This window comes from Cryptomeria japonica, chromosome 10, assembly GCF_030272615.1.
Source record: "Cryptomeria japonica chromosome 10, Sugi_1.0, whole genome shotgun sequence".
NCBI lineage: Eukaryota > Viridiplantae > Streptophyta > Pinopsida > Cupressales > Cupressaceae > Cryptomeria > Cryptomeria japonica.
In genome coordinates this window covers 645,027,619-645,039,711 of record NC_081414.1, presented here as the reverse complement: position 1 = coordinate 645,039,711, position 12,093 = coordinate 645,027,619, and the positions used below count along the sequence as shown (strand labels likewise).

Below are 12,093 nucleotides of genomic sequence, written 5' to 3'. Positions count from 1 at the left end.
AGTGGTGAAAATTCAAGCATTCAAGACTCTGTTATAACCTCACCCTTGGCCAACGCTTATTAAGAAAAATGATTTAAAAAAAAAACAGCAATTAACCCAGATCCACCCAATATTATCAAGCAAAAGCATTAATAAAATGAACCAATTAACACAGTTCCAGCCAGCTTTTAAAATCAATACAACGCCTACAAAAAAATGTTCGCAAATCCTATGCAATTTCAATATAAAATAGCCAATTCAATATTCAGTCCACAAAAATCCACATCAAGACAAGATCATTGGGTAGCTACCAAGATTTCATTAAATAATTCAACTGATAAATTGCAAATAGTTGGCAACAGGGTTTGAAGAAATATACTCAGAAAGATAAAGATATGTCACTGGAGCTTTACAAAATATGTAATCTGATTCAAAACTGCTTGGCTAACGAAGTTTTGGGCACATACCTATTTATCAACAGAGCACAAACTTATATTACGTATGTCTTATGTTTGCGGCCTTAAAGCCTAACTGCTCCTGCCAACTCCACAGCCTGTAAATTAAGGCCAAATTTCTCTCAACTTAGCAAGTTATACAAAATTCATAATGAAATATTCATCCGACTGTGGAAACACATTAAGAAGAAACTTGTTGTACCTAAGTCTATAAGCACAAAGAAAACACTGATAAAATATTGTTCCACTTCTCCAGCAGTTGCTACTCAATCGTTCCTGAGGTGACCAGACAGAAATAACTATTTGTAGTACACACAACTGACAGAAACTGATAAAGGCAAAAGAATGGAGAGGAACATTCTCCAGTCAACAAAAGATAATTAATACTCGAACGACTCCACAGAAATTCATGTGCATGCATTAACTAACGGAGGATGTTTCTAGACACTTAGTGTAGTATACATATTCTAAAATTTAATGTCTCAACTATATACACAATAAAATGTACAATACTAATAGTTCTATGTATTGAATATATATACAATTGTCAAAAAGTATAATAAATATGCATTGAATTATATGACATTTGTCGGAAGATACATCTGAAGAAATAATTTTTTATTTAGATTTTCTTGGATCTCATTGAATGTGATAAGATTTTGGTACATCTTTATGGATTTCAAAGACCATCTATCATAATCAACAAGACCACAAATTTATTGACACTTTGGATGGTTCATAAAAATATTGACTAAATAATTGAAGAAAATAGATTTTTGGCAATGACTGTTTGGAGAATTCACCAATAAGAAAGCAAATAAATAGTATTATTTGACTCGTAAAAAAATAGGCAAAAATTAGAACTTTAGAAATATGAACAAAGTTTTAAAAACTCTCTCAAATGATTGGCTTCCTTAGAAAATAAAATGCACCAAATGAATGCATTAGTATTCCTGCCTATCGACAAGAACTAATAATAATGATTCCTTTAGTTTCCCTACCCTCAGTTGGTAAGAAGAAAAGGTCAAAAAGTGTTGTGGTTATATTAAGTTGTAATAATCGAGAGAGAACAGATTTTTGCCATTGATATCCTTGCCTTTGATTTGATAGTTTGAAGTCTCAAAGTCATGTTCTGTCTCGTACAAAGAGAAAATGGTGATAGTCTTATATGACTGCTCAATTTGTTTTGAGGGATAAGCCCAATCCACTTCTTCCATGAAAGAATCCTCTTGTTGTCTTTTGTTGTTGTACACATCACATAATTATGTGGGTTGCCAAAGTCATCAATTTCTTTCTTTTTCATTCATTGCCTTCCAAATTGTTCTTTTTGGGGGACCCAAAAGTATCCTGTAATCTTCATTTGAAAGGATTTCTTAAACTAAATATTATAATTTTTAATTATCTTTCACATATTTCCTCATTTAGATGTAGCCATTGCCCATACTACACCCTAGCTCCCAATCTTCCAGGTTATCATTGGAATCATAGTCATTTGACATCATGCTTAGTTCAGAATCTTTTCTAACACTGCCTCTAGCTTATTTTGAGTAGCTTAGCTACGTGAATTTATTTCTTCAAAGTTTCAGATCAAATTATGATTCATTGGATTAAACTACCTCTAACTCGTTCATTTATATTATGTGTATCCTTTTCTTATGAATTATTTCTCATTCTCCCTCACATCCTTTTTCTTCTTGATTTTTAAATGGTTGAAAAGATTTCTTAAGAACGACAAGTACTGATAGGAGATTGTGTTGTAACAGTACAATGTGTCTTTGATTTCTTGTTTTGAAAAATATGCCATTAAAAACGTTAGCCATTATAATTGTAGAATCCCTAATTTGATTCTGAGAAAATTTTCTATGGGTTTGTTTTGCCCCTTGGACACCATTCGTTTTGCACTGAAATGGAGTGTTTTCATGATCAAATGCTTCGTCCAGTAGCTGGAAGTACACCTTTTTAGCTAGAGGTTGTTCGAACCCATGTTGAAATTCACCCACATACATATCTGATGTAGAGACATGGACCAGCTAGGACTCGAACCTAGGACCTTTCATACGTTGCTGGAGTGCTCTACCACTGAGCTACTGGCCCCTCTTGGACCAGTCCATCATCAATCCGGGTGTGGCTTATTTCCAACACCAACACCCCCCCTTAAGCCACACCTCTCGTGTGCTTGGGGCTCCTAGCCTGGCCTGGCTCTGATACCATGTTGAGACATGGACCAGCTAGGAGTCGAACCTAGGACCTTCCATACGCTGCTGGAGTGCTCTACCACTGAGCTACTGGCCCCTCTTGGACCAGTCCATCGTCAATCCGGGTGTGGCTTATTTCCAACACCAACATCTAATAGCATGGATTTGGATAACTTGTTCAAAGCAAAAAGAGATTCAAAATGAAGCATGTTCTAAATTTTGATAAAAATTTTTGTTATGCAATCTAACCAAAAAATAACATTGATCAGAATTATGAATTGTGAAAACCTAATATCATTAACTCCAAGAAATTCAATCACTTTCTCATTTTAGAAGTGGAGAGATAGATAAGAGGGCAGATCTAGAGAGAGACCCAAATAGTTTTTTTCCTTCAGGGTTAAATCTCTCCATCTATTGCTTCATAAACAAGTACAATCTTTAAGAGCCATGGACCAGTCGAAAAATTCAGACTCTCTGCCTTTGACAAGAAGATCGAAACAAAATGTTCATTAATATTAAATCCATTTGATTAAAATTTCAATAAGTTTTTAATTCCGTTCTTTGTGCAGTTTGAAAAGACTTAAAGAGAGAACTGAGAGCTGATCAAGATTAGTGACTATTTCTGTACATGCAGATGAATTAAAGGTTTTGAATCCTCTTTCACAAAGCACTAATTTGAATCTAAAACAAGAGAGTTTTTCACTCTTCAAAATTCGCTAGCAATTCTTCCAATCTCCTTCCACAGTTCTTTGTTTCAATTGCCAGAGATGTTACCCAAGAGGTGTGGAAGGGATACATGGTTCACACTCAACAATAATTAGGAGAAAGAATCGAGTAGTTGAGCATGTTCCAATTATTGTTATAGTATTTGTTATTTGTTAATTTAATATCTAAATTTTTTAATGATATTGCATTAATAGTTGTGACTTTAAAGTTGTTAGTGTTGATGATGACTACCCACAACTAAATGAAATATATTCCTTAGATTTAAAAAGAAACAAATAATGTGATGCCACAACAACATACCAATAAATTATGACTTAGTGCACAACTCTCGGTCTCGCTTTTTTTGGACCTTTTTAAACACCTTGACAAAAGACATGCTGATGTGGCCTTGAAACCTTAGTTATAAATAAGGAACTTGCCAAGTAAGCTGCTGTAAAAAAATTAGGAAATGTGAAATTTCCACATTAAGATTTTGAGAAGCACAATGTTAGGGTGCTCAACTACTAGATCCTCTCCCTATCTATACCAAATTACAATCAAGTTTTAGTGACTATCTTCTAATGGTAGAAAGTAAACAAACTGGAACATCTCATATTTTATGTGGGGTTTTGATGTGGAAAGTTTTATAAAAAAAATATGTGAGCCTTTGGTCTTGTAATGTTGAAAAATACATCCTCACTACATTTTTTCATTTCATTTAATTTTTAGTTTGACATAATGTTTGGATAGTGGATACGTTTATATAGCTGCAAATTATCATTTTTCTGTATAGGTGGGTTCATATTTTGAGCTTTGCTTTCACCTATCTGGATAGTGTATACATTTATATAGCTGCAAATTATCATTTTTATGTATAGGTGGGTTCATATTTTGAGCTTTGCTTGAACCTATCTTTGTGCTCATTGCTTATCCTTATGTTTATGTCAATAAATTTACCAATTATGTTTGATTAAGATCATTAGTCTATTTGTTATCCATAATCCAATCCTATCAAACACATATCCAACTATCAGACATACGTCATGTTCATGTCATAGGTCCTTATTGTGAAGCTTAGAATGGTGTAATGAGTTGTGGTGTGAGTGAGACCGCACAATTCAGCCTAGAGGTATCTTGACCTTGATGAAGTTGTGGCAGTAACCATAGAATGTTTGGTGCAAATATAGTTTCCATAGGTGAGTTTGATCTCTAGAAGAGTGCTCTACGCCATTGCTATAGTATGTGCAACACTTGGTAGAGATAGATGGGTAATCTTTGTGTGATTGTGAGTATCTAAGAGGCGCTCTAGTGTACTGAAGACCACTAAGGTGATCTCATACTGATTGAGAGAGGATAGAATGGTCTTGGTGTTACTACAGGAAACTTGTTTAGTAGATTCTCTTGGATGTATGTGTGTGTCTCTCTTTGTGTGTTATGCATTTATGCATGTGTCTGCATGTGAGAAAACAGTTAAGGCATAGTTTTGATGTTTCCTGTGAATAGAAATACATGTTTTGGTTTGGAATAATTAAATGTGTCTAACTATACCATTTCTCATATGGTATTTTTTGATATTTCCCTCATAGTCTTTGTTTGAGTACCGTTTTTGCAAACATGCAAGGTTATCCTTTTAGTACAAGGCATATCACCAAGCTTTCGAAAGCATCACATACAACAACTTGTCACATTGACAAAATAAATTCTAATATAGAACTGGACATTGTTAATATGATGATGTAGAGAAATATTACTTAGAAAGAAATCAATATAGCAGGACAAGTGAACACATTGGGCAAAGACAAGGTACAAAATACATTAACAAACAGGTAATCCCTAACTGCAATAGCTCAAAGTGATCATATTTCAGAACTCCAATCAGATTCACCAGCCAGTTTCCAAGCTTCCTCTGGAATATAGTAAAGAACACATATCTATATCTTCAACTTTTCCTTTCTTTAAAAATTATGATTTTTGGGGAGAAAAATAGCTAATGTTTAAATACAGTCAAACTTCTTGTTCAACTATATAGCCAAAATGCTAGTGAAGAACATCTTCACCTTTTTTTCTTTGTTAAAATTATGACCTTTTGGAGGAAAAAATAGCCAATGTTTAAATACAGTTAAGACTCTTTTTTAACTTTAAATTTTCTAAATCAGAAACCAACAAATTGTGTGTATTCTGTGTACTGTCCAGATTGCATGCCAATAGGTGCACGCAAAACAAAATCTGGAATTCCAAATGCATCGACAAGTTCTCTTGCCACACTCCTCACTTCAAAACTAAGGTACTCAGTAAGTCGAAGAATTGCCTGCAGAAAAGACAAATGACCCAGTCCAAAAAATATTACAGATAGAAATGTGAAGAATTTAATGTTCAGAAAATGGATAGCAGGGTTTAAACTTGCCTACACAATTAGTTCAGTTCTTTTAAAAAATGTGCACAGAAAGGAAACTACCTTAGCCTTGTTCGGTGCTACATAGTCAACATTCCTATAGCTTCCAATGTCCTTCCAAATACGTTCCAAAGCATAAAGATCACATAGTAGCTTCAATACTGCACGGGCATTCCTGTCCTTGCAGCTGCATAACCAGAAGCAAGCATGGTTAGAATTTTGGAACTATGAGTAGCTTATATAAGTATTTTTGAATTATTGCTCTCATTTGAGAATTTATTAGAGCTATGGTGTAACATATTTATTATTCTAGAAGATTTACCTGTTAACAATCTCTATAAATCTTGCAAGTATCACAGACTCTATATGTGATTCAGCAAGTATCAACAAATGATTCAAGCATCGATTCCATGCCTCAAAACTGCCAAGTGTCTTTGAGTGTTTCCTGAGACGTACGGCAGCACTATGTAGCAACCTTGATGTCCGGTACTGAAACGACAAATTTTCAAAAATTTAATAAGCAGGGCCGATCTTCAATGGGAAAACAGTTGCTCTGGATGATAAATTTTATAAATACACTCTATGAATTATAGACATACTCTGAATGCATCCAGCTGGAATTTGGGATCTCTTAAGTGATCCTCTCCTTCTCGCCGAGCAATAACTGGGTTTGCTTCTGAGAGATATGTGCTCATCGTATCTCTCAAATAGTTCCAGGTGACATTAAACGTCCCACCTTGAAACTTTTCTTTGTACTGCTTCAAAAGATCAGCAGCAACCTGTATGAAACAACAAAGAGTTCTGTAAATGACTTTTGCTGCTGTCAATAGATATTCGGGTGCCTAAGTACAGAACAAACTTAAAACCTCACCTGCTGTAATAAAACAGTATTGTCTCCTTCAAAGGTTTGAAAAATATCATGGTCATTGCGTAAAATTCCAAATCTGTTAACTGCAGCATACCCATGCCCTCCACATGCTTCTCTGCAGACACTCAGAGACTTTGCTGTATAGGAAGTCACATAGGCTTTTAGACCAGCAGAGAGTGCGTGAACATCTGCAATCACCTGTTCATCTAGTGATTTTTTCATGTCAGCATATTTTCCTACCAAATATACTGTCGCAAAATGAAATGCATATGCAGAGGCAAGCATAGGCATGAGTTTATGTTGCTGAGATTGGTAGTCTAAAATGCTAATCTCAGGTTGTTTAGGAGGACCAAACTGCTGCCGAAGTAATGAATAGCGGACTGCTATTGTAACAGCCATTTTGAGAACCCCAACTGACCCACAAGCAAGGCCTACTCTTCCCCCAACAAGCTCTCCAAGTGTTGCAGCAAATCTTTTATTTATTGTTGGGAGGCTGCTTGTGTACTGTCCATCTCTAGAGACATCCCCAAATCTGTTGAGCAGATTTTCTCGTGGAATTCTAACTGAATGAAACCTCAATGCTCCATTGTCCACTCCATTCAGGCCAACCTTGTAGCCACAATCTCTGATTTCAACCCCAGGAAGAGGTTTATGAGACTCTATGTCTCTGATAGGTACAATGAAGGCATGTACTCCCATATCAAGACCATGAGCACATTCCTCACTTGGCAAGATCAGCCTTGCAAATACACTGGCAAACTTTCCATGGACTGCAGCATTACCTATCCACCATTTAGTTGCTCCCTCATTTGGTGTGTTGATGACAAATTCATCTGTGTTTGGATCAAATTTTGCAGTTGTCTGGATGCCCTGAACATTTGAACCTGAAGGATTTGCAGCTTGATGAATATGAAGCGATGACAAGAATAAAATCCAACAGGTAGGCATAAACATTGTTATTATTATACTCACCGTGGTGCAATTCAGTCATAGCAAAACAACCTGTATAGTCCAGATTGTCAATTGCAGCATAGTACTTGTCTCGGTGTCTCTGAGTGCCCAAATTCATAACACTCCCCCCCCAAAGACTGCATCCAATAAAATTTCACAATAAGACAATAATAATAAGGGGGACCTTGTGAATAAAGTTTCCTAAAAGTTTAAGGCTTTTGGTTCGTTATATCCCGCTACAGGCCAAATTCAATTATCACGTGTAAACAATGCACTGTGTCCCAGAGTTCATACCTCAGTACAAGAACAACTGCTGTAACTAATTAGCACATACAGATAGGAAACCCTAGGTATTTTCAAGAGAAGATTAGCAGAAACTTTAAATAATGATGAGCTTTGAAACAGGAAAAATATAACCTGGATGATCAGAGAGCAAGAAGGTGATTAATGGCCTTGTTTGCCAAAACTATATTAGAAAGAGCTGGAACATATAGTGAATCTAGACAAATTGAATCAGCTACCCTATAAACACGGCCATTAATGTTAGTCACACGAAATTTTATCCATGCTGTCACGGGGTTAGGTATTTATGAGCATTCATAAAAATGGCAACTGTCTGAGAATGATGACAATGTTCATGGCTGTGTTTCTGGCATCGCACTCTAGCAGAAAAGATGAATGAAGACAGATCTTACAAACAAGAAATGGTATATACTTGATGACAGTCTGAGGGTTATTGATAGCCACACTTGCCAAAATATGCATCATGATTAGTAAGAGCAGGCACCTATGGTAAATATATGCATATTGAAACTAGTTACAAATGGACAGATCTGATAATGGATTGTTGCAATAGACCCTACCAACATCATCAAAAGATAAGATATTTATGATAATAAGGAGAAATGCCGAATAAGCATAATGATTAATCAGAGCAGGTCGAATATTGAAGTAGTTACAAATAGACAGATAGAAAAATGTTTGTTAGGATAAACCCTAATAACATCATCATAAGGTCAGATATTTATGATCCTAAAGGAAAAAATAAATGTCCTGTTAAAGAGGATGCTATTGTCATTTTGGTGTTACGGAACTCCAAGATTCTGATTTTTATTTGTTTACATAAACTAATTCCCATAAGGACTCCCAAGACGCACATATTTGAAAATGAATACAATTAAGTGCTTCATGCATCTTCATTACCGAATCGAGTGGAACAGGAAGCAGACAAAAAATTGAGATACAGAAAAACCTGAAGCAGAAGATGCAATTCAATGTTTCAAGGGGGTTGCCCAGCTGCCTCCTGTCCACCTGTAAAAATGGCATTTCCAGACGGGAACGTTCCCAAGACAGCAGGATGCTAGGGAAACATCCCTCTGCTGTGCCCCCACCACCTCCACCAAGCAGGAGGATGTCTCCCTTAGAGTGGATATGTTTCTAAGGCATCTCACCCTAATGGGGGGCATTGAGGGATATAGGGACATCCCCAGGACCTCCCTTAGAGTGGAGATGTTTCTAAGGCATCTTGCCCTAATGGGGGACATTGAGGGATATAGGGACATCCCCAGGACCCTTAGGAAACTCAACCATGTTCCTTGAAAGTACTGGAAACCTGCAGCCATCCCTCACATCTAGCACTTAAAAGATTAAGAATTAATTATACTAAAGACAGGCATTTTTTAGGTATTTGGGCCACTAAGCCCAATCCCAAAAGTCTAATGGGCCACATCCACGCCTTAAACACCAAAAAAGCTACATAAATTATGTAGCCCTCATCATTTAGACCAGTTAGATTCTTTAACTTCATTATTAGTTCTCTAAAGAATGAAGATTTGGTTAAAAAGACTGAAATACTGAGGATATAGTGATAAAATTATAAAAATGGCATACGCCATGAAGGTCCATGCGGTCTCAAAGGCCTTAATTAGGGCTTCATGGTGGAGGCTCTGCTCCTCAACCCTGCCTTGTACTGGGATAGGAAACACACAAAAGGCACTGTGCCAGCTACCATCTCCCTGCCATACCCAAATCAAAGTCCTTGGTCATGCCTTCTCCAAAACTTGTCCCCCAGTTCCTAAACTCCATGGAACTATGCAATTTACTTAACAACAAAGCTATGTCAAGTAGCAATTCTTGAAGTGGAGACGAAATAGGTGAGTGGCTTCATATTGGACATTGGAATTATCAACTCATATGATGTGAATTTTTGGTATGGTTTAGCCCTACTAAGACGGCAAACGTCAATGGCATAGTGAAATCATAAATGTCAGGTTATCGGCCCATTGCATATCCCCTGTTGGAGAATTGCTCCCCAGTTGAGATATCATTAACATAATCATTCAGTTACTATCCAAAAACTAAACAGATCTACTTTTCTACATAACCAACATGTACAGTAAATGGAGAAGAAGGCACACCTGAATTGCACCCCCAATTTTATTCCAAGGGAAAGATCGATGGCACCTGCCGCCTCAGTGACTGCAAAGTATTGAGCTGGATCCTCCAGAAGATATTTGAGAGGTCTAATCCCGGCATCTCTGACGAGTCCTTTAAGCTGTCTCATTGTCAGCTCCCTGTGTTCATCCTTGGGTATCTCAACTGGAGTTTGCAACTCTGGGTGATCTCTGAAATACTGAAAAATCTTCTCCTCAATACATTTGTGATCACCCTTCATGTAGTCCGCTAGAACTACAGAGCTCACAGGGAACTTCACCATTACTTTGGCACAGGAAACCATGGCTAATTGATTCTCTTTGATCAAGGCCCGCGCTCCCAAATGAGAGCTTAGGCGCTCAATGCGCCTTTCAGCATTTTCCCTCCCTTCTGATGCACCCTGGTTCTCCATTGCAAACAAATTGCAGGCCCAAATGGACAGAAATGATAGACAAATAAGAAACTCAGAAACATGCGCTTGCAAGATATGAATTCGGAACTCGCCCAATTTAGCAGCCTGCAAAATCACCAAGGAAAAGGCATCACCGACCACACAACCCGCATGAAATATACCTCAATAACAAACTCATGATTACTTTTAAAAGGAAACAATTCTTCGCAACCTATGAGCAATTCGCATGATCTTCAATCACCGACAAAAAAACTGAAACTACCTAGTGCATGAAATGTCAAACCAAGGCAATTAAGAAATGTTAAATCAAGGCAATTAAACAACACTTTTGAAGAATGTTAAATCTAGAAAATCAAACATTACATTTGAGAATCATTTTAAAACTGCATACCAATAGAAACAATCATCTAAGCAGACAAATATACCTCAAAAGGTCTTACAGACATCAACACAGCATAAATGGTGCCTATCATTACCTGACCCCTGAACGAATGAGGGTTCTACTGTATTGATATCGATGGAAGAATCACCGTTCAAATTGATTGATTGATGAAATTTTTTCACGATAACAAAATAATGCAACAAGATTCAGAACAAACCTTGCCCTCACAGCCTGACCTCCCCAACAAAAAATTCAGTGAAGATAAGCTCAAACAAGATCAGATGAAACTCGTTGATTGACACACAAGAAATAATTGAAGCGTGAATGAAGTGTCTCAGATTCAACAATTATTTTGGAATCATTAACATCTTGACAAAATCAAAAAAGTTTGCTAATATGTAGGATGCTTTTACAGGTGCAGTGGAGTGCTATATGTGATTTCATACGTCATCATTACCTAAGCTTAAGTGCTTTTTCATGTTCTTATCCGTATATATATGAAATAGTTTGTAAAGTTTTTTATAATATTATACCTATATTTAGGATAGATCTTTTAATTTTTGTAAAGATACATATGATAATAAGACCTAATTTAGGATATTTTTAAAAGTCTTCTAGAAAAGTATTATAATAATTTAATAGAAAATCATGCAAAGCTAAATTAGATATTGTGAGGGAAAACTTGCCGTTTGATTCAACCAAAGGCAAGTTGACAAGTTTTATGGAAGAAGAGATTTGGAGGTTGTAAGACGTGGCACTTAGTCCCACCTTGACCACCCAATCAGTTGTGATAAGCTCTCATACACCATTTTTATATGTAGTATAATAAATAGAAACTTTTATTGGGAAAAGAGTTTTCTAGGTTCTCACGACATGTGATATTGTAGAAGGATAATAGAACTTTCCTTTGGATTAATTTAGGTATATAAATTGTAGTTAAATTCGGTAGTTTATCGTTGAAATATTGATAAATTTATATAAATATTTGTTGTTTTGGAGTGAGTATTTGTCATCATAATATTGTAACAAAAATATTTGTACTAATTTTTAATTATTGTAATTTTGAATCATTGTATACTAAGATTCAGATATATATATATATATATAGACAATCCCATATTCATCGGATTGATTCATGTTATATGATGTATTCATATATATATAAATATATACATATATATATATTCATATATATAGATATGTGTATATATATACAGCATATATATACACATATATACATATTCTCATATATGTGTGTGTGTGTGTGTGTGTGTGTGTGTGTGTGTGTGTGTGTGGGTGTAAATAGAAACATACACAATTA

The 12,093-nt window shown here is 35.9% G+C and overlaps 1 protein-coding gene across 2 annotated transcripts; it reads right to left on the bottom strand.

Moving 5' to 3' along the window:
- Positions 1-5,268: 5,268 nt before the first annotated feature.
- On the bottom strand, positions 5,269-11,204 carry LOC131073386 (acyl-coenzyme A oxidase 2, peroxisomal). 2 transcript variants are annotated; one of them, XM_059213042.1, is made up of 8 exons: positions 10,867-11,204; positions 9,963-10,495; positions 7,567-7,682; positions 6,598-7,478; positions 6,326-6,505; positions 6,049-6,215; positions 5,790-5,913; positions 5,269-5,642 (listed from the first exon to the last, which is right to left on the bottom strand). In XM_059213042.1, exons 2-8 carry the CDS (start codon positions 10,388-10,390, stop codon positions 5,487-5,489), a joined length of 2,052 nt encoding a protein of 683 aa, XP_059069025.1. In that variant the 5' UTR covers positions 10,391-10,495; positions 10,867-11,204; the 3' UTR covers positions 5,269-5,486. The 2 variants fall into 2 exon arrangements, with proteins under 2 accessions (XP_059069025.1, XP_059069024.1); XM_059213041.1 differs by having other exon boundaries at positions 10,990-11,204.
- Between the last annotated feature and the right edge of the window lie 889 nt (positions 11,205-12,093).